General features: G+C 47.3%; 1 protein-coding gene across 2 annotated transcripts in view; it reads left to right on the top strand.

The window, feature by feature from the left end:
- Positions 1-23,607, top strand: part of ATP10D (ATPase phospholipid transporting 10D (putative)) — a 2,065,840-nt gene that overhangs the window by 965,286 nt on the left and 1,076,947 nt on the right. For both annotated transcript variants that reach the window (XM_069631716.1, XM_069631715.1), the window contains 2 exons: positions 20,407-20,627; positions 21,298-21,486. In XM_069631716.1, coding sequence (XP_069487817.1) covers positions 20,407-20,627; positions 21,298-21,486 — 410 coding nt within the window. The remainder of the gene's footprint in view (positions 1-20,406; positions 20,628-21,297; positions 21,487-23,607) is intronic.

Here is a 23,607-nt window from a genome sequence, read left to right as displayed (position 1 = left end):
CTTGCGGAACAATGTACCTTTAAATGAAGAAGTGGCTCCTGCGGTGGCGGTTGTTCCTGGTAGTTCCTGCAGTTTGGCTGATCCAGCAGAGGAAGAGAGGCTCTCGTCGTGGAGGAAGGTTCGAGTTACTGGACTACTCAAGGATGAAACCAGCAGCGGTGCTGCCCGACGAATAAAAGCTACGCTCCTTTAAATCGCGGTCCGGGTGGACTGGTGCATGGCTATCCGGCCTCCGAGTAAAGGGTACGGGAGATTCGACCAAGGCAGATCCGGGAAGGCGATTGGCAAACTGGTTGGCCCCACCAGCTCAAGGGAAGAAGGCCCTTGCAGGTGAAGATCTTTTCTCGTCGTGTGGAGAAAAGTGTTGAGATGCTGCAGCAGGGCTTCACCGGTGGTTCAGTTGTTGCAGATGTCTTTGGCTTCTCTCCTCTTCGGCTTCTTAGTTCCAGTAGCGACGTCTTGCTCTTCCAGTCCTCAGGACCCTGCTTTTATGCAAAAAGATCCCCATTCATACAGCCTAGCTGTCACTCACATAGTGGAGTGGTCATCTTGGCGAGAGACCCTCCAGCCTATCAGGATAGAGTGCGACATGGGTTGCTGAGGCAACCCTGTCCAGGGGTCCTACTCCCCCCCCCCTTCCCCCCTCCCACACAATGGACCCACCCAAGACTCAGTGGCGCCGAAAGGAGGGCTTCTCGGCAGAAGCCCGCCAACAGGACGAACAAGGGATCTCCGACCTGGGTTAGGAGTTTAGAGGAAGACACGAGAAAGAAGTTATATTAAAGTTCTGGCAATAAAAACCTAACGGAGTAAAGTTAATACTAAAATACCCCGGCGGTATGTTAGAGGCTGTCAGAAAAAGTGGTAGCCTCGAACAATGGGAAAATCCCATAGGGAAATATTTGTGGTTGAATATTTATGGTAGTAACCACTGCCACCAGCCAGAAACTTTTGAGAACGGGACTGTACGGTACCGTCTCGAAAATGAACATAGGGGAAAAACTATTAACCCCTTCCAGTACCTCCATAGTAAGATGGGTTGTACTGGTTTAGTTCATAGGATTTGACCAGTAAAGTCAATGGGGACTTTACATGCCCTGGGAGACAGTAGTCAGTCCCAGGGTATGGAGTCTGTTTGGGGGTCGCTACGACACCCCTGTGTCACTGCACTGAGGGTGCTGTGTAACACATGTGAATAAAGATGGTTCCTATGGGGTTGAGAAAGATCCCATAGGCATTTAAACACAAAAATAGCCTAGAACACACATAGCAAAATGCCTAAGAGTGGGAAAAAGAGTCTCACTCGTAGCAGGTGAAAGGAAACAAACCCTTCAAATCCAGCAAAGCTGCTGGGGGACTCTATAGGTAAGCGAAATTAGCCATAGAATGACAATTCTCCCTAACAGTAACTATTAATTTTGCAGGCTAACCTAGACATCATACAGGGTGCTAGGCTTGATGTTACGAGGAGCCAGTACAAAAACAAGTGAACTAGGTTTTGCCACTGGGCGGAGTTTAAGGAGGTCAATCCTCTAATGTGCACAATGGACGATGTGCTATCCTTCTCCGCACACCTCGCACACTCGGGGGGTGCAAATAGACGCATGCCGCACCTATCTGGCGGCCATCCGGAAATCGGAGGACATAGTTTTCTCATCTTCCCAACCCTGTGGTTAAAAGACATTTGGCAGGCCTCACCAGGCTCTAGCCGCCTATCAAGAATCCACACCCCATGTGGGACCTCAACATAGTGGCAGCTAAGTGGAGACGGCAGTTGGCAGAGACAACATTACTATTTTTGTTCTACATTGTATCCTTTGTGAACGCCGGGTTTCTTGGACGTGACTTGTCATTGCATTTCTACTTTTCTTTCACCGTTGTGCTAGATCTGGAAGAACAGTGTGTTTTGGAAAAAGGAGTCTATTCCTTTAATAAATCCCATGAGGACCCTGGGTGGGTGGACGTGCTCCACCCCCCCTAAGCCCTGCTAAAACCACTTCCGTGCCGCAAAGCAGACACAAAGTGGCGGCTAGGCGGAGAAGGCAGTTGGCAGTTAGCGGGGAGCGGTTGCGGTCGCCTTGATATTAAAATCTTCTTGTCCTCCACTACAGACAGAGCGCAGCAGGAGGAAGTTACATCTAGAAGATTTTAAAGGCATCAGAAACGTGAGTACATTGCTGAGTGGGGATTTACTATATAGAACGCCTAATTAATTAGAAGACTCGAACGTACTGCGGAGGAGGAGGCTTCCCACAACGTAGAGGATTTGAATTGCGTCGCTCCTTAACCATCCAGGGAAACTGCGTGCTGCTGGAAGACAGTGGGTGTTCTCCCTTTGATCTCAGTAGGGGGGCCTACAACTTAAAAGGTGTGTGTTTGAGGAACATGCTGTGTGGGTGAATATCAATATACTGCATATGTGCAGAACACATCTTCTGCTATTTCTGATGGCACAAGGCCGTATAATCTCCTGTGTTATTGAGCAGTGAATTTTATTGAATAAAAAAAACAATAATACCCAGCGTCAGCATCTAATAGCAGATCAGAAGGAAATCCACCGTAATTCTACAGGGAGATATAAAACTCTTTTGGACTATTCAAGTGCAAAAATCAACAAGAGTTTAAATACGTCAATTGAACATGCCAGCCAAATATGATTTCGCAGTGGCACTTTACGATCTAAGTGCCCCAGAGTGTGCAGGATCATTTGTGGCAAAGGTTCACCCTCCTCAAGAAATGGTGGATATACAAAGCCAGCAACCCAGTAGCAGCAGGGAAAGTAGTAACTGTATGTGCCCAGGTCCACACAACGGCCAACATTCAAGTACCCGGTGGTGGTGGAGTAAACAGAAAAATAATCCTTTATTTGTTCAAGACTGGAAATGATTACACCCTTACGGCAACAAATACAAAGAAAAAAAAAGGAATGCTTTCTAAAGCAGAGACATAGTAGTATGGGAGATCTGTATCTTGGGTCTCCTGAAGACCTGGTTTTGCCAATAAAATAGTTCAAATGGAAAGAACTTTGGATACTGTTACCCTGGGTAAATATTTCCCCCATAGAATCAAATGAAGACCAATTCGAAATGGATTGGGTCCTCCAACGCATTCCACATCTTTGACATGTAATGTCCACAGACGTGCACTTCGGAAACTTTTTCGGCAGAGGGCGTATTGCGTCAATGGCATCGGGTCCATGTCCCTCGAGGGCCTCCGTCACGGACAACATCACAAGATGTTATAAATAGGACGCACGGCGCCCGTAGCCTCAGTTGCGTTTTTTTCCACAAACGTGTTAACTTCGTGAGACTGGGCGCGCCTCGTGTGTTTTCTTAATTGAAGATGTCTTTCTCTTCGACCCCTCCGACTCTGCGGTCCGGTTTCAAGACGTCCCGGGACTGCAAGTCTAAAATGTCACTCGCCAACCCCCACTGCATTTGTTTGTGGTGCCTCAGCGAGTCGCATGACACCGACGACTGCTCTAAATGCCAGTCACTGACTGCCAAAGCCTTGCGGGCGCAGAAGGGGAAGCTCCAGGTAGGTAGGGGCTCAGAGCCTGTTCAGTCCCAGACTTCAAAGTCCAAGGGGGTTTCCTCGATGACTCGAGGGGCGACTCTCCACATCGGAAGGAATCCTGGGGATCTCGTTCCCGGAGTGGTTCCCGCCACTCGTCGTCCTTGTCACGGCACTCGAGGAAACGCAGTCACCGGTTGCCTTCCCCGTCCTCTTTGGGGGATGGTGCCTCGAGGAAGGTTACGTGCCCTACGAAGTCCTCGACTCCGGAGGAATGGGCGGCGTTTAAAAAAATCCATGATGCCGATTTTTCAATCGCAGGACACTGGTCCGGTGGCACCTTCTGACGAAGCCGGACAGGATCGGTCTCGTTCTGTAGCTCGCACGCCTTTTGGCTCGGGTCCACGACGCGACACTCATCGGGAGCTGTCAAGGTCCTGTACGGACAGGGAATTGAAAGGTCACAAGAGACGTGTCTCTAGGTCTCGGTCTTCGTCCCCAGCGAGACCACAGCTACCTATGGAGGGCTCGAGGCCGGAGTCGACTCGATCGGCGCTGTGTCCGTCTGACTCGGACGTTGACGCTTTGCCCTCATACCAGCCCTCTGCGCCATCAGCACCTGTGTCGACACCCAAGCTTTCGGCGCTTCCGACGTTGAGTTTGTCGACGCTCACGATGTCGAAGCCTTTGACGCTTTTGGCGCCTTCAGGGATTTTTTTCTCGGAGTGTGCCTTTTGGAGTTCCCGGAAATCGTGGATCCTCCGAGGAAGCCTACATCAAAGTCAACGGACCTGCTTTTCACCTCCCTCTGGCTGACATTTACCAAGAGGAGGAGAGGTCTGAGTTTGAGGACCCTGAGGTACTGGATGAGGCTCCACAATTTTCTGGTGACAGTCAGTTGGAGGAGTTGACAGTCCCTCCATGATGCCAGTGGGTTGGACACTTCCCCGGAAGTGGACTTTGGTACACCTGAGCCTGGGGCTGATGCAGAGTCTTCGTACAGAAGGCTTATGTCACGGGTCTCGGAGTATCTGGGCTGGTCCAGTCCTACTGAATACTTTGGTCATGACCCTCGCCCAAAACCTCCTCTGGCAAACCCATTGGCCAGGTGGAGTCAGGACTCGGGCGTCTAGAGCCTGGCATCCTCTTCAAAAGCCCTCATGGGCCAGGCTCATATACCACGAAAAACAATGTGCTTGGGAACTACTTTATTGTATTGTCAGCCAACATGGAGGCATCTACATAGCTTGGTTCCTAGGAACCAAGCTATCCGGTCTAGTGTTTTGGGTGTGGTAGCCTAGGAACTACTTTACCTGGACTATTTTGTTGGGGCTATATAAACCACACCCGAGCAAGACAACACGGTTCGCGTTACTTTGCAGCTTGCAACGTGACGCTCACCGTGTCCAGCTATTCCCTCGAACCTCGGAGAAGCAGAACCTGCAAGGAGACAAAAGGAACCTAATTAGCAGCCGCATCTTACCTGCAGTCTTCATCTTTAAACACTCGCAGCTACTGAGAACCGCTTCCTCGAATCTGCACGCCTCTCAGACAGAACGACCTGAAAGAGGAAGATAGAGGCAACATTAAAGAAAGCAGTAGAGACATTTACAAATTACGAACTGCTTAAAAGGCTTACCTGGCTGGTCGCCTCTCGGCTGGCACCACTCCGGACATTCCACTCGCGCTGAAGAACACTGCGACCTACAAGGAAGGAAAACACAGGTTAGCAAAGGCAAGACTTCGCAGCGCTGCGCATAGCGCTTACTTACCGCATCATAGCGCTCTTAATGCGCCATCATTTACCAGCGGGGCTCAACCAAGCCAGTTTGCCGCGCTGAAGCTCCGCATACCTAAGGGAGAAAAAAAGACATTTTAAACAAAGAAAGGCATGCAGGATAGCAACAAAACTAAAGAACAGCAATAAGACCTACCTGAACAATATCAAACGTGCCAGCGTCAGTGAAGTAACTGGACTGCACTCGCCCATGAAAGACAACGCGCCCCTGCAAAGAAGGCAGGACGGAGAGCACGCCTAATTCTACCACAAGGTGAGGAGAGGGTGCCAGAGGGACTGAAATCATATGGGGGTGGAGGGAGGATACTTACCCCAGTCAGTCAGTCTTGAACACAGTCCTCCTGTATTTTCAGGCAGAACCTTCCCCACAGACCACATCAGGGCAAAGCTGAGAAGCGTACCAGCGAGTAACCCGGCTGGGTGGCGTCCCTGTGGATACCAGGTGAGCATAACAAATTTGTGCAGGACGATCCGTCAGACATTTTAGATCAGGGTCCGTCCTCTGACCCAGTTTTGCCTTTTCATTCTACCTTGCAGAAAAGGGTGGCAGCTGCTTGGCAGTCCCCTTACTCTCTTCCGGCGGTTAATAAGTCCTTGACCAAAAAATACCACCCTTCCTTTAGCGACCCCATCTATTTGTCTACTCACCCCACTCTAAGCCACCCTTAACTGTGTTTCACAAGGATAGGGTTTTACTGCACGTACGTCCCTCTTTTATACCTAAGGTAGTCTCTGAATATCATTTGAGTCAAAAGGTGGTTCTTCCATCTTTCCACCTACTCCTCATCCTGGTAAGGAAGAGGAGCGTCTCCATTGGTTGGATCCTAGGAGAGCTCTTAGCTTTTACATTTCTGGGATGTCCAGGGTCAGAGTGGATGATCAACTCTTTGTAGGATATGCTGGACACCGATTGGCCCAGGCTATTACCAAACAGATCTTGTCAAGGTGGTTTATCCTTACCATTACGGAGTGTTACCGGTTGGCGGGTAAAAGACCCTCCTGATGGGTTGAGAGCTCATTCCACTAAGGGCGTGGCTACTTCCACCGCCCTCCAGCGTGGTGTTCCTATTATGAATATTTGTGATGTAGCTACTTGGTCTTCAATCCATACATTTGTAAAACATTCCCTGGATACAATCCATAGTCAAGATTTGGCCTTTAGATTGCGTAATAAAGAACGCCTTCCCAATTGGGTACTCTACATTCTTTTCCCTCCTCCATTTACTGGTACTGCTTTGGGAGGCTGTCAAAGATGTGGAATGCGTTGGAGGACACCATCCATTCGAATAACAAGTTACTTACCAACTGGTAACGTTCTTTCGACTGGATGTTCTTCCAACGCATTCCACATTGCCCTCCCAGCCTGCCCCTCAAGAGAATTTCCTATGCGATTGCAGCTTCTGTTTCCGCAAGGCTAAGTGCAGTCCAGCATCAGAATGGTGTTGCACGTTCTGGGGGGAAAAACTTAAACTGTGGCTACGGGCGACGTGCCTCCTATTTATAACATCCTGTGACGTCGTCCTCGACGGGACCCGACGCCATCGATGCAGGACGCCCTCTGCCAAAAGTATCCGAAGTACACAGCTGTGGACATTACATGTCAAAGATGTGGAATGCGTTGGAGGAACTTGTCATATCAAACAACCACCCCAGAGGACCAACCGAGATGCTAGTCCGAATAAAGCTACACTAGCAGCCCTAAACTTTATGCTGAACTCGCTGGTCAATGTTTTTGAAATGTTGAAAGGAGAAGTCCAGACCCATTCAGGGTCTTTACTGGAAACCTCCAAAGAAGTGACTTCTCAATGGTCGGCTTAAGAAATGCAGTCAATTCATCTATATTGCCTTCAATAGTAAACTTTTCAGAAGAGATGGTTAAAATAAAATTTAGAGATTCTTGGGATCAAGGAGTCCCTTAAAGAACTTAGCTTGGGGGGGGGGGAGGAAACAAAGTGCCTGATCATTGAACTTTTGAACATTCCTGCCGGTAAAAGAGAGAACGGCTCGGGAGGTGAAACCTCTTCACCAGAATATGTAGTAGTCCCGTTGTTCGATGACACTCCCCCTTTCAGAATCTGTTTTGGAGGAATTCCGCAGATTGGCACATGTGGTGGAGATTGAACCAAGTGAACAGGTGGAGAAGGAAGTCTAAATGAAAGATCCAAAAAATTAGAAATTCAGAACCACAATCATTGGTGGTTGAGAAAGAGAAGAAATCGAAGAATAAGAAATCAAAAAGAATACAAGATCAATTAGCTTCATAAAGGGACTTGGTGATCCAATTAACACCATCCCAGATAAAGCTAAACCTATACAATCAAGGTCAACTCAATGTGAAAGCCAGGACAGCTCAAACACGTTGACAAATGATAAAAGGCAACAGAAATAACCAACGAACAAGACTAACTCATAGAAGATCCCAGATCTGAAAGTGGTCAAGGCAACTATAGGTATACAGACAGAGGTGATTCAAGAGAATAAGACACGTGCCCTTGAAAACATCCTTCCTAAATCATCGATGGCAGCTGATAGGGGAATAACAAAAGCACCAAATGCTAACTCGGAGTGGAATAGTACAGGAAATTTGATTAAATTGGCTCAGATCTTCACCACAAGAACAAAACCTATCCCACCAGATAAACGGAGGGAGCTGCCTACATCATACGAACCGGATGGGCTGGAAATGGCCCCGATTTTCTTGATGGGGAAGCCAGCAATAAGAGGGGTATGCCCAAAGTGGAAATAAAAAATAATCTGCGAATTAACACTTATAAGAAATTCTATCTGAACCCAAGTCTGAGAAACCAGGGAACGTGTCATTGACTGAGCCAGACAAACAGAAGAAAGAAGAAAATTCGAATGAATATTTTAATGGACTCCGACCGAGTGTTGAATTGTCTAGAGGTCAAGAACCTGTCATTTTGTGAGAAAAGTACATCATATGCTGTTCCAAGACTCTGGTTCAAATGTAAAAAGCCCATCTCGAATTTTAAATCATTGAACAGAGAGCAATACTTGCATATTTGAAGAAAATTCCAGATCTATACCTATTTCCATCAGATGACATTGAATATGTAAAGTTTTCCCAACTGCAAACTGCCATTGTGGCGGAGGTTGGGTTCAAATCTAAAGTTGGGGCTAAAGCAATATTGACAGCCTCAAGGTCTTTAAGATTACAGGGTTTGGAGATGTTCACTGCTCTGCTGCTACCCGATTTGACAGAAAATAAAAACCTCTCATGATCTGGGAGGTGGTTCTAATATAAACTGGGCTCCAACAACATAGGAAACCCAGAAAGAGAGACTAATAAAATTGTCGGGTGGTCTGAGGCGATTCCCAAAAAAAGGTTTGGTCAATGTTACCAGAGATTCTAACAGGTTTTTCAGAGGCTAGGAGTGGGCAGGAGTATCTTTAGTAGGGGAAAATGTGAGATTTGTGAGTTGGAACATGCAGGGTTCCAGTTCTTTTAAGACCTCAGTGAAGAAGGGAGACGTTTTTGGGGGCAACGGCCTACTGTATTTCCAGGAAACTTGGTTGGTAAACCCTCTTCAATTTGAAGGATTTAAAATGTTACTCCAACAAGCCTCCGCCCTGGTGAGGGCCCGACCATCAGGAGGGCTGATGATTGCATGTAAATCCGCTCTAATAACAGAAGCTCAATTGATTTCTAGCCGACAGGAGAGGTTCCTTGCTGCAATTCTGGCTGTTAGATCCAATGAGGGCTTGAAAAGACTTATCGCAATAAACCTATACTGGAAAAACCTAACAAATTTTTTGGATTCATTGGCTGATCTCTTGACTCAAGTGAATTTGAATCATCCAGGGACTCCGATTTTAGTAGCGGGAGACTTAAACTCATAATGTGTTAACACCGTAACAGGGGAGGATGCATTGAAGACTACACATTTTGCAAGGAACTTGGGGTTGGTCACCCTAAGTTACCTGGGGGAACCCAGACGTGGACCCCTTGCTCACTTTGCTCAGAGAGGCACAGCTCCACCTCACTGATGAGGCCCAACAAGGCTGAAACACGTGTATGGGGTTGCTGTAGGTACTCTTGTTCAGAAGGTAATAGCATTTCGGTGCTGGGCTCCACATGTGGGCGGGACAAAGACTGGTATGCAAATGTATTTCCCATCTGTGAAAGGTACAATGAGCAAAAACCGATGGCTGCCGACTCTCAAAGTGGGGAAAAAAACCACAGAACAGGTTATTATGCCATGTTCGTTCGAGAGAGGGGCACCTGCTACCTTTTTTAAAAGACTAACAATGTGACTGGGAAAGGCAGAAGGTGGCTGTCCTTTTTTTCACAATGGAATATGAGCATGACCAATGGTGCAATAGAGGGAGATCTTCCACCGGCAGTAACATGAGATGGGGGGGGTGGGTAGGGGTAGTATAACATCCACTATAAATTATATCTTTCTATCGCCTTCATTATGTACATTTCGAAATAAAGCATGTGATCACAAACGTTTCGAGGCAATTATACCCTGGCAGTTTACCAAGAAAACAAACTATTTTAACCAATCCGTAACCATTAACAACGTAAAAATACACTGGTCAAATATAAGAGAGATGGGGTTGATCTGAATGAAAAACTCCAAAGGGTCTGCCAGGAACTACCAGCCTCTGACTTCAAAAAAAACTGTAGTCCTCAGTTCTTTCAAGAAATGTTGTGGTCCATAGACTGTCCGTTGAGCACAAACCTAGGTAAACAGACACATCATTTGAATACCTTGAAATAACCTAGACCAAAAAACGTGAAATGTGCAATATCATTAGGTTCATAAGGGGTGAAACATTAGACAATGAACAACTGTGCAAAAGAATTAAAGCTAAGAGTGATTATAAAAGTTGGTCAAAACAGCGACAAATTAACCGCCAACAGAAAGATGGAGAGGCCCTATGCGATGATACATCACATAATTTTTGGGCCATTATCAATTCAGATGAGAATTCGCAAAGATTGAATCAAGCAAATATAGTCTCTCTAACTGATTGAGTTAGACATCTGTCCCTTCAATATCATAAGCCAAGGGGGCCAGTAACTTGATCCCCGCTATACCCTGGTCTTCGGATTTTACAGAGTCTGATGCGGCTGATTTGATAAAAAAATGTATCTTCCTCCAGAGCCGCAGGCCCTAATGGGTTAACCTATCAGGTCTTCAAGGATAATTTACATTTGTGGTCAAGAATACTAGCAGATCTGTTTAATGAAATCATGAAGAGAAGATCATTTCCCCCCCCTGTCTTGGAAGACATCCATCATTATTGCCATTTTTAAGAGGGTGGACCGAACGGTTCCAACAAATTACCGACCAATAATACTCTTGGATGTGGAAAGTAAGCTTTTTGCCAGTCTCTTGCTAAGGGAGATAGAAGACTGGGCAAAACGGAACAAGATCATGTCAAAACATCAGACTGGATTTCGTAAAGGTCTTTACACATCATTAAATGGCATAATTCTGGCTACCATAAGTGGAAAGTCTAGTAATAAGGGGGAACCAGCGTTATATGGCACATGGATGGATCTCTCGAGCGCTTTTGATTTGGTCAACCGTTATCGCTTATGGTCAAAACTTGACAGCTGGGGTGCACCGAAACAACTTCTCTCCATGTTGGCTTCTTTACATGAAGACAACACAGTCAGAATAAGACTGAATATGGAGGGCTTGCTCTCCGATCATATAAAGGTAAAGAGGGGTGTTAGACAGGGTTACATGGTTGCGCCCTTTGTCTTTAATCTCTACTTGGCAGACTGGGGGACAGATGGAATCTGCAGCATTAGCGAGTCCAAAAATAGGTACCAGTCCAATCAAATGGTTAGCGTATGCAGATAATAACTTGTTAGATAACACAGAGGTGGGGCTCCAGCGACTGCTTAATTCTCAGGACTCCTATATGAAGAGGAATGATTTGTCCATTAACCCGGGGAAATCTAAAATAATGATTTTTAGGAGGAAAGGGAAACAGGCTTGTAAATGTATCTGGTCGGTTGAAGCACAAACCTTTCCAGTGGTTGAAGAAATTGGCTATCTGGACTTAACTATGTATGCAGTCCCGAAGGTGGGACAACATTTCCAGGATTATATTCGTAAAGCATCCCAACTATCATTGCAGAATATTTGGCAATACTGTAAGTTTTCCATACTGCCAGTAATAGTTTTACATGTCAAAAATTCTTCCAGTACTACTTTATGGGTTAGAAGCCAAACCAATAGCATGGCACCTAAAGTGGCAGAAATTAGAGGACAGCGTCTGGAAGAAGTTTTTGGGCTTACCTGATAGTCTTCCCATGGCAAGCCTGAGGTATGAGCTTGGTTTCGGGTCTCTTAAATCCCAGGCAGATTGTAAACTATTGTCTCTTTATCGACAAATAATGATACAACATGTCAATATACTTTGAGGATTTACAGGTACATCTAGAACATTCTTGTTCAGACCTTTTGTCTAACCTTCAGAATCAGACGCTTAAAATGGTGGAAGAATGTAATAGCGACATGGTAACACTTATTTTTTTAAAACACTTTTTATTGGCATTTTTGGTAAGGTTACATTTCAAGGCTGCGTTTAGTAAAGGTGTCCGTTAGCCAAGTGAGGTGTAAAAGAAACAGGTAACAACAAAGATTAACAACAAACATGCACAGTCTTTTTGTGAGGATGTCTTCGTTCAGCAGGTATTCTGGAGGAAAGGAGTGTGAAGGCAGGGTTCCAGGGCTTGCGAATGTTCGGGGTTCAGGTACTAGGTGGATCCGTGGTTGTTTAGTGTTAGGGTGGGCAGGCACCTCAGGGGGGCTTGTGGTCAGCAGAGAAGGGTATGTCGCGGAGGAGAGCCTTCCACGCTTCGAGGGTGTTGTTTACGTCGGTTGTTCCAGTGGTGGCTCCATCTTGCCAGGCCCTGGTCTCGGCTGTGGTCCAACGCTCTAGTTCTCTAAGCCAGTGTTGGTATCTCGGGCCTGGCTTAGATTTCCAAGCCATAGCTATGGTTCTTTTGGCTAGGATGCAGGAGATGTCCATCAGCTTGACCACGTGTTTGATCTTGCTCAGTCTGGGGTAAGTTCCGAGGAGGCATTCCTGGGGGTCCCAGTTGTATCTGGTGATGCCAGCTTCCGTGCAGGTTTGCTTTATTTTGGACCAGAATTGCGACACCCTATTACAAGACCAGAACATGTGCAGTAGGTCTGCTGGGATGGTGTCGCACCAAGGGCAGTTTGATGTTGTCTTATTGTTAAAGCTGGAGACTCTCTTCGGGGTCATGTATGTTCTGTAGAGAACATTGAGTTGGATTTGTCGGAATCTGATGTTCCTGGAGACCTCACTGGGGTATAGTAGCACTCTCTCCCATTCAGTGTCCGTGAGCGTGACCCGGAGGTCAAGTTCCCATCTCTCTTTTAGTGCTGCGCTTTTAGGGTTGGGTCTGTCTATTAGTCGGCCGTAAAGGCGGGTTATTGGTTTCCAGCCGTCTGAGAGTTCATGCATCTCGTTAAGGAGGGGGTTGGGTTCTTCTGGCCATTCAGGCCATTTCGTCTTTGCAATCTGTCTGAGACGATGGTACCACAGGAATTGGCCTCTGCTTAGTTCCTCTGATTCTAGGATCGCTTCGAATTCTCTGAATTTGGCGTCTTCGTATATGTCGCCCCAGGTGTAAATCCCAGCGCTCTCCCATTTTCTTGCCACTTTGAGGTCTGATATGGAGTGGCATGCGTCCACAAGGATGGGGGTGTCGGGAGAGTACGGTTGAGTGATTTGATGGGTAGAGCAGGTTCTAGTCCAGATTTGTCTGCCCAGCTGCACAATCATAGGGACCCCTAGTTTTTGTTTAAGTGGGTTCCAGAGTAATTCCTTGGGAAACAGGTTGGAAGATGTTAGTCTTAGGAGACCTGATTCAGCGTTTGGGTCATCGTGGAGCCACCTTGTGACGTGGCTGAGTTGGGCTGCTAAGTAATACATGTGTAGGTCTGGGAGTTGTATCCCCCCTTCCTTGTGTCGCAGCGTGAGGATCTTCAGAGGTAGCTTGTGCCTCGCTGGGCCCCATAGGAAGTCTCTAATGAGCGAATCCAGTTTTTTAAAGAAGGGTATAGGGATGTAGTGGCAGACATTCGTGAAGTAGTAGAGGAATCTGGGTAGGATGATCATTTTCACAATCGCTGCCCTGCCCATCATGGCAAGTGGCAGCTTAGACCAGAACTTCATGGAGTTACGGAGTGCCTTTGTTGCTCTTTCAGTGTTGTGTTCGTGGGTAAGTTCTGGGGTATGTGTTATGTTGATTCCTAGGTAGCGGAACATCTTTGGTTGCCATTTTATCCCCACCTCCGGCAATTCTTCCATGCCTATCTTGTTGAGTCCGGCTAGTGGGAATGCGCAAGATTTAGATCTGCTAAATTTGATTCCTGAATAGTGGGCGTAGTTGTCCAGGACATCGAGTAGGACTTGTGCATTCACTTGTGGGTCCTGTAGGTATAAGAGAACATCGTCCGCATATAAGGAAATTATGAAGTGTCTGTTGCCTAGTTTTATGCCTGCATCAAAGAACTGTCTTCTGCAGTAGATGGCGATCGGCTCCAGTCCCAAAACGTACAACATGGGTGATAGCGGACAGCCCTGCCTAGTGCCTCTTTGTATCGCCCAGGCTTCCGATATTATTCGCCCGGTCTTCACTCTGGCACTGGGTGAACTATAAAGGACCCTGACCCATCTCACAAAGCCTTCTCCAAACCCAAACTCAATCAGCACCTCGATTAACCACTCCCAGAAGATGGAGTCGAAGGCTTTGACCGCATCGAGTGAGAGCACCGCCAGATCCTCAGGGCTTTCATGGGTTTCGGCTATGACGTGTTGTAGCCTCCTCAGATTGGCCGAGGTGTTGCGTCCCGGGATGAACCCATTCTGGTCCTCGTGTACAATAGACCCAATCACCCTCGCTAGCCTCTTAGCCAGAATGGTGGTTAAGATCTTGGCGTCATAATTCAGCATCGCTAGCGGGCGGTAGGAGTCGCAGCGTTCGGGTGGCTTGTTTGGTTTAAGCATAGGGATTATGATGGTTTCCTTCATGGTGCTGGGAAGAATTCCTTCTTCGTATGCTTCCGTGTAGACTCCCAATAGTATTGGAGTGATGATGTCTTCGTAGGTTTTGTAGAACTCTGGGGGGAGTCCATCGCTCCCCGGAGATTTGCTGGTGGCTAGAGATCTGATCGCATCCTTGATGTCGTCGGCAGTGATCTCAGTGTCGAGTGCTGCACGCTGATCTTCGGCTAGTTTAGGGAGTTCGATCTCTTCCAGGGTGGCTCTGATGTCTTCTCTGGGTATTTGCTTGTCGTGGGAGTAGAGCTCGGAGTAGAATTCTGCAAAAGTGGTGTTGATGTCAGGTTGTGATTTGTGTGAGACTCCACGTTCATCCTGGATCTCGGTGATGTAATGCCTCGGGTGTTCTCGATTGCACAACCATGCGAGTAGTCTGCCTGGTTTGTCGGCCTCTTTGTGTATCTTGGTAGTGTTGGTTGCAAAGTCGAATTTCGCCAGTCTGTCCCATGCCATTCGGCAGTCGTCTCGAAGTCCCCGCAGGGTCTCTTCCCCTTCAGTAGTGGTGTCCAGTTGGGACTCGAGGCGTGTTATTTCCGCTTCATGTTCTTCTAGTGTCTCTTTCAGGCGTCTCCGGATACCTCCCGCTCCAGAGATGGCTTCGCCCCGTGTTACCACTTTCATCGCCTCCCATAGCGTGCTCCAGCTCGATACAGAGCCTTTGTTATTGTCTATGTAATCTTCGAGTTTAATGCCAAGGTCTTCCTTGAACTCTTGATCAGTGAGTGCCATAGGGGACAGTCTCCATGTCGGAATCGGAGGCCTGGGGCCAGTCAATCTCCACTGCATGACCAGCGGGGAATGGTCAGATATCGATCTGCCTAGGTATGTGACGTCCTCTACCAGGGCAACTTGTTCCCTGTCGGTGAAGAGGTAGTCGATCCTTGTGTGAACCTTATGGGGGGCAGAATAGTATGAGTAGCTCCTTTCGTTTGGGTGTCGCGCTCTCCATATGTCCACCAGGTCTAGGTGTTCCAGAGCGTTGTTAAGGGCCGTGGTGGTGGCATTGCGTGATTGTAGTAGAGGCACCGACCTGTCCATCTCGCCATTACTGGTGCAGTTGAAGTCACCTCCCCAAATAAGGGTGCCCTCCCTGTGGTGGGCTATTTTGGGGCACAGCATTGCGATGTGTGATGGTATCCCGTGCTGCGGGAAGTAGGAGTTGACCAGGCAGATTGCGGTGTTTTCAATGGTCCCCCCAAGTATCAGGTATCTGCCCTCTTTGTCTGCTTCCGACCCCTGTAGGCGAAACGGGACGCTTGGGTTCACCCATGTGAAGACTCCCCGTGCGTACTTGGAGTACGCTGCTCCCTTTCCAGTGCCACCCCATCTCTCTGCTAGTTTGGAGGAGGATTCTGCCGTCAGGTGGGTTTCCTGGAGCATAGCTATAGAGACCTTCTGCCTGCGGAGATAGGAATGAATGCGATTTCTTCTCAGGTAGGAGTTCATCCCGCGCACATTCCACGTTAGTATCTTTAGTTGTGATGTCATTTGGGTGTGTGGGTGATCTTTTTTATCTCCTCCTCAGAGGGTCTGCCCAGAGGGTTTGGGTTCCTGATAGGGCGATTTAGCATTCGTCCCTCGTACTCGCCTAAGTTGGAGTGCTGTGTCGGCGTGTCCTGTTGTCTACTCGGGCGTGGAGATGTAGTGACTGTGCTTATAACATAACAGATAACGTAACTGTAACTTGTGCGCCTAGCGACTGCGTTCATTTCGCTGCGCTCAGGCGCTCTCGCACCGTCGGGACCCATCCGGGCGTCGGGTTCGAGTGGGGTCGGTCAGGCAACTGGCCTGTCCTGGTCTGTTCGCCGGGGCGAAGTCCTGAGTCCGGTGTGGGGCCAAGCGAGAGCCGCGTTAGTTTGGCGAACTGTAGTGTTGATTGCTTCCGCACTGCAGAGTGCATGTGTTTTTTTGCGGGGTCTTGCGTCGGCGGTTGAGCATGCGGTCCGGTGCTTAGTTTCAGTCGTTAGTCTTTGGGGTGAGTGTCAGCGCCTTGGGCTAAGTTGTTGTCCTCCATCCACATGTTGGCTGCCTCCGGGGTTTCCAGGAAAATCGAGCGGCCCTTGTAGATGACTTTTAGTCTAGAGGGATAGAGCAGCATATACTTTAAGTTTAGGTGTCGCAACCTGGCTTTGATTGGCACAAACGAGTTTCTCTCCCTTTGCACTTTTGGGGTGTAATCTGGTTAGACGGATATTTTTGTGTTGCCGCGTACGAGTGGGCCGGTCTCCCTGGAGTGTCTGAGGATGACTTCTCTGTCTTGGAAATTAAGTATTTTGGCTATTATTGGGCGAGGGTAGGAGCCCGGAGGGGGTTTCTTTTGGAGGGACCTGTGTGCCCTCTCAACAGCAAAGCCTTGCGTGAGTTTGCCTGCGCCCACCTCTTGTTGTAGTAGGGTCTCTATGTATGCAGTCGGGTTCGGGCCCTCGTCGCCTTCAGGGATTCCAAGTATCCTGATGTTGCCCCTTCTGGCACGTCCCTCGGCCTCCTCAGCCCTCGCCTCGAGAAAGGCCACCTTCCTTTCGAGGTCCGTCACCTTGGACCTCAGCTCCACAGTGGTTTCAGTGGTCTCTTTAATGGTCGTCTCAGAGGTGGCGACCCTATCCGTTAAATTCCTGGCATCCTGTCTCACAAGCTGAATGTCTGACCTGAATTCGTCGATTTTGGTATCAATGAAGGTGCGCAGGGATGCTATGGCCTCCAGCACTTGTGCTTGGTTCTCGGTGGGATCCGCATTTTTCGGTTTTGGAGGATCGGGGCTGGGGGGGCGTGGGTCGGCCGAGATTCTGGCCTTTGTGGAGACGTAGCTGTCCATCGTAGGAGGTTTTGGTTTGCCTCTAGCAGACATGGCGGGCCTGAGGGCCGGGTGACGATGCCTTGATGGTGCGCTGCTCTCAAGTCTTGCGGGGGTGTTTCAATCCGCCAGGCAGGCAGTGTGGGGTGAGTTGATGGTGTTAGCGGTGGGAGGATGGGGGGGGGTTGGGCACCGCTGGGCTCCGGGCTCAGGTCTCAGAGCGGCGGCGGGCGCTGGAGCCGCGGCGATGTCAAGCGGGGCCCCCCCTGTCTCCTCACCTCCTGGGCAGCAGTCTCCGCTGCCGGCGTGTCGACGGCGGTCTTGGCGGCAATCAGGATGTTCCCGCCCGGACAGCAGGAGCAGGTCCAGGAGCTCTCGTCCGCGGCTCACGGCGTCCTGGGTGTCGGAGGGGCCGCGGGTGCTGAGTGCGAGTCGGGGCTGTGTGGGAGTATATTCCCCAGGGTCTCGGCCGCAGACGAATCGCAACTCCGTGTGCTGGAGTTCTCGGCCGCGGTCCGCTCGGTAGTGTTAAAGCAACGCAGGGGCCGCCATCTTGGGTGCAGGCTAGGGCGGAGAGGGGGAAGGTGCGTGGAGGGCAGAGTCAAGGTTTCCCGGCTCCGATTTTACTCGGGGTTGCTGTCGCTGCTCGGCGGCAGATTCCGCCGTATTTTGTCCGAGTTTGTGGCTCGGGGGCAGGCTGCAAGCGGTCCGACGAGGATCGTAACGCGGCGTCTCGGCCGGAGCTCGGCGCCTTAGCTTCCTACCACCATGAGCTCCAGGCCACACCCCCGACATGGTAACACTTATATAAAATCCTATGAAGACGAAACACGCGCTAGTAACCATGGATTGTATAAATACGATAGATTAGATGCGCAGATCATCAGTTGCAGCTTCATTTTCTTTATGCGATAAAAAGTTGGGCTATCTTCCGAAATATCTAAGGACATTTCCAGATGGGAAAGTGAGACAAAATTTTTTGGGAGTTAGAGACTGATCCACAATGGTACGGTGCTAACCCGCTGGGGGCGGGGTGGGGAGGCAAAAAATTGTGCACTGGTTGTGAAGACCCAAGTAGACAGACCATCACACATATTTTTCGAGACTGGGGCGATTTTGGATGCAAGACAGAAATACTTGTGCCAATGTATTGATTATGCAGACCGCTTGTCTTCAACTATGTTCTGGGAAAGGTTAATTACTGGCCACAAGGTCTCACTGACTATAAATATGGTTTGTGTCCTGCAATCGCCTGGATTTATCCTGCTAGAGCATTGTTGAAGTAATAGGGAATTCAAAGGATGTTTTTCGTTTTTTCTTCAATTGGAAGGAAGTAGTCATTCTTTTTCCTTTTTTTACATTACTGTTTTTTTTTTAATTGTACTTCTTTTTGGTATTTTTATTATTGAATGTTATGTATTGTTAATATACCATTTGTTTTAGTATTTGTTATATTTTGTAATGTATGGAATGTGGTGTTTGTGAAAAAACGTATTTCGGTTGTGGTTGTAACACAACAAAAAAAACAGTGGTGGGAGCCTTGGCGCATAAACCCTTTGAGCCAATGGCGTCTGCCGACATCAGGCTAGTCACCATTAAGACAACCCCTTTGGTGGGTTTTATGTCTGCATGCTGGGTCTGCGAAATTCAAGCTCTGGTGGTTTAGGAGCCGTACACTACCTTTCATAGGGTCAAGGTGGTCCTCAGAACGAACCCAGCGTTCTAGCCTAAAGTAGTCTCTTCATTCCACCTAAATGAGGAGATACTGCTACCTACTTTCTTTGTGGACCCTAAGGACGATGCACGGAGGGTACTGCCCTGTCTAGATGTTAAGCGCGCTCTAAAATTCTGCCTGGACAGAACCAGGAGCTTGTGCAAATCTGAGGCTCTCTTCGTCACCTTCGGGGGTATGGGGGGGTCAAAGCCAGGAAATCAGGCTTCTAAGGCCTCCATAGCAAGGTGGATGGTCTCGGCATTAAAGAGGCCTATAAAGGGCTGTACAAACCACTTCCGGCAAATAGGCATGCCCACGCTATCAGAGCCAAGGCAGCGGCAGTCGTGTTCCAGAGGCACATACCATGGCAGGTCATCAGCAGGACGGCCACGTGGGCCACTACTTCGGCCTTCTGCAAGCACCACTGTTTGGATGCCAGCTCCAGGTCAGACGTGGCATTAGGGCAGGCGGTATTAAGGAACTTGTTTTCCTAAGGGGGGTCACCTCTCCAACCTTCAGTTGTAATCGTCCATACAGTATGGAGGAAAGGGGACGGGACGTAGGAGTAATTATAAGTCCATAGTCCCCTTTCCTCCATATGTCCCACCATTCTCCCCCCAAATAAAACTGGTGTCATTAGGCAAGGGTAATATTGTCGACGCGTCAATGGGAACTGAGTGGCACCAGTGGGCGGAGTCAGGCGAGTGCATGCTCCCAGGGCCGCACCCCCCTCACGCCTCTGAATTTAAAGGAGAAGATTTTTTCTGATGAAAAACTTTCTGTCTCCCGTCCTTAGCGAGTGACGCCCATACAGCATAGAGGAAAGGGGACTATGGACTAGGAGTATGCTAGTCATTATGGTGAGTAATTTATAATTTCCACTCCCCTCTATTCCTCGCCTCTCTTTCTCTCTATTGCGCTCTTCCTTTCTCTCTCCAATCGTCACATGCGCACATACAAGCACCTTTAAACTTAACTTTACAGGCTTGGTAATCTTCTTCAGGCATCACATTCTTTGGCCCGGTAGGGGCAATAGGTCACATCGCAGGAAGCTGAAGTAGGAAGCAGCTAGACGCTCAGCATGGGTGGGAAACCATTGTTGCCCATCAACACCAACTTTTTTCTACAGAAATTATTTCCAGCAGTGGGCCTCTCCTGGGAAGGAGGAGGATCCAAGGGTGGGCTGTTACACTACTTTGCCACCTAGCACTGCCAATGCCTTTGATATGTAGATCTTCTCCAAAAAAAAACTTTCAGGGCTCATTGTTGAAGCAGAGCCAGGGTGGACTATCATTCAGACTATAGACATAGGAGTTTTAGAAAACTGATAGTTTAGCCTATACCTGGTTAGACAAAGGCAGCATATGTGACCAATACTACTAGACTTTAAAACACCTGTGAAGTGGGAATTGTAGAGTTCTTCTTTACATTTAATTCTAAATTGGGCTAAAAATACATTATCCTTTATAGTAATTTGTTTCACACAAGCATATTTTTGTTTTACAGATAAACGGCTTAATTGGTACAAGAAAGCAGATTCAGAGGCTAAGCATTTGGTAGATGAATCTAGCTCTGTGAGCTATATGACAAAGGAGGAGTCACAGAGCTGCAGGACGATAAACCGGCCTTTGAGCAGTACATCTTTAAATGTGCTTGCTGACTCCAGAGGAGAAGATAGATTAAGTAACTCTCTGCATCCCATGCACGTGGCTTTCAGCAGCCCCTTGGTAAGGATGTGTTTAGGATGTTTTTCAAAGTTTTTCCAAGTGTAGTCTTCTAATTGGCTAATGGGCATCAGTTTCTTTTCATACAATGTAATGGACAGAGCGATTGCTGAGCTTTAAATGAGAAGAATTTTAAACTGACTACGTTCTTGAATCACCTTGCCTTCTATGGTTCTACCTCACCTGAATCGTGGTTATTTTCAGTGCTTGAATCTGCTAGTTGGATAGTCCTTAGCACCTAGTACACTTCTTCCTACAAAATGGAGGATTCATTTCTCCCATTTGGTATTTAAAATGCTTAATCCTCTCCTTAACACCTGGAGAGTTTTGTCTGAGTGTCTTGCATACGTTTGAAAGCCCTCTTAGAGAAAGAGTGCCCAAGTCAAGGGTCTGCAACCTGTGACTCTCCAAATGTTTTGGACTACAGCTTCCATGATCCCTCCTCATTGACTATGCTGGCTTGCGCTGATGAAGTTAAAAGTCAAAAACGTCCTGAGAGCCACAGCTCTTGCAGATGCCTAGCCTAAGTGAACAACAGATTGGTAAATTAAAAACCCTTGATGAGCTTTCTCTATTTTTAGTGATCAAATAAAAAAAAAGCATGGCTTTTCTCAATTGGAAACAAGTGTAATGCGTTTTCCTAAAGCTTTATTGAACATGTGTTTCTAATCAGGAAAGGGATGTTGTACCAGATCCACGTCTCCTGTGTATGTTTTCCAAGCTTTCAACTTGCTCACTTCTGCAGTCGGATGAAATGACTAGAGCGCAATCTTTAGAGATGACATATATTGTTGACTTCTTCCTTGCTCTGGCAATCTGCAATACTGTTGTTGTCTCCACCCCAAACCAGCCAAGACACAAGGTAAAAAATTTAACTTCTTCAATGTTTATCCACTACTGTGCACCATGCTTCTCCCTGTTCCAATGTTCTCTTTCTAACAGTTTGTCACATAGGAACACTCAGCTGCACATGTTTACAGCTTGTGGTACTGGTTTACATCTCTCCATACAAATCTTGTGTTGTGTTCATCCAAATGCTGCTGCCAAAATCCTCCTAACATCAGCTAATGTGTTTGCGATCTCTTCATTGTGACCGCTTTCAGAATTTTGGTCTTGCTGCTGTGTGCTGACTATAGAAGTCTCCTTTAACTTGCGATACCAACAAACACAATTTAAAATCCTAAATCAATTACACTATACTCCTGCTGAACTAGACCTGTTTTTCTCAGCTGCAAGGGATGAGTGCACTAGATGTTGTACCTCACCTGTTGATTTATTTTTCACATGTTTTATAGTTGCTGTCATTTGCTTACTTTTGATGTAAATTTGTGGGTAAAATTGCCCCTCTTCCTGGCTCCACTTAAATACTTTGGTTATATTGGTACGGTTTCCTTCACCAATGTTTTAATTTAGCTTGCTTGTTTGGCAAGACACATACACTCAGATACCTGAGGGTTCGTAGCGCTACATAATGTTAAATTATTATTATTATTATACTGAAACATTAGAAATCTAAAATGTCTCCTTCCCATAAGGCATGGCTACATCAACTTAAATTATCGGGAATTAAATTTAAATCGCCATAGTCACAGCAAGCCAACGGCCAAAAGACATATGGGCTGGATTTGGATCTTATTTGCTTTAATTATGAAATATGACCAGCTTTGTTAATGCTTGATTGTGTTGGATTTTAGATTGGTATTAAGTATACCTATATGCTTTCAGCATGCATTTCTTTTCCTGATGTACTGTACTGCATTGTATAGTCTGCAAACATAACACTACTTCTTTTTATTGTTCTATCATGTGGCAAACTTTAATATAGGTTTAAAAAAAAATAGAAACTGGATGACCGTTTTTATGGCTGTGTGGCACAGAAAAATGTTGCCCCAGCGTTCTATCATACGACACGATGGGACGTATAATCCAACAATGATGATGTAATGATTGCAAGAAATACATTTATAAATAAACCTTGTTAAGAGTGCCTTTTTCAGAATAAAATGTGAATAGGGCTTTGTTTGCTCCCTTCATTTGCTGGCTATGACTGACTCTGCTGCCACAAATATTCATTTGGAAAGGGGCAGAGAGGTGTGTACCTGGACATTAAAGTTTGTCTCTCTGCCATTTTATAATGCCATGCACAGCCACCTGGCACTGTGGCTGTCCTTCCCACCCCGGGTCTCATCTATGATTTTGGCAAACTCTAGCTGACCAGCAGTAACCCAGTATCCCACAAAATGGTGGAAGGGGCCACAGATACTTTCCTTCTGGCCCTACTGATGCAAATGCCAAACTATGGGGGAGCTGCAGAAGGATTTCAGCCAACCAGACTCCCATATATACCAATGTATATGGGGTAGTGAAGGGGTTAAAGGACAATCTGATAACTCAGCTTGTGGGATCGACTGGCAGCCTTGATTGTCACCATATTACTCCAACTAGGGGATCTAGTCACAAAGGTATGGGTCACCCTCACACTGTCACAGTAGAGCTTTAGTGGTCTACTGTGAAACTGCAGCTCCAGGCATAAGACCTAGCCTAATTGATAAGCATCAATTACATGATATCCAAGGAGTACCAAGTCCTGTTGGCGGTTTATTAGGTGTTCTAGTGACGGCCCTCTGAAAAATCAGGGATCCTTCTGAGAAGATGGGGAGTTTGAGCAGAGGGCTCTGGACCATTTGAATGGAGACTGTACAAAGGGAGAAGTTGCTGCTTTGTTCTCCCTACAGGTATGATGCAGATGATTCTCTGATTACTACCAGTGGAATATGGGGTGCCTGAGAGAATAAGTGACCGCCATTTGGAATTCCCTTAAGCTTGAGCCTGCCTCCACGTGTAAGCCTAACCTGTTAATTCCACCTGTTTGCTTAATAAAGCCAACCTGCTGCCAGTTGCTAGTACAATTTGGCTTTGACCTAGGTTGGCACTCCCTGTCCGTCAAATGTAAAGTAAAAGGTCCTGAGCTGCCACTGTGCTC

The sequence above is a fragment of the Ambystoma mexicanum genome, chromosome 6q, assembly GCF_040938575.1.
Source record: "Ambystoma mexicanum isolate Mex_15411 chromosome 6q, UKY_AmexF1_1, whole genome shotgun sequence".
NCBI lineage: Eukaryota > Metazoa > Chordata > Amphibia > Caudata > Ambystomatidae > Ambystoma > Ambystoma mexicanum.
This window is presented reverse-complemented; position numbering and strand designations above follow the sequence as displayed.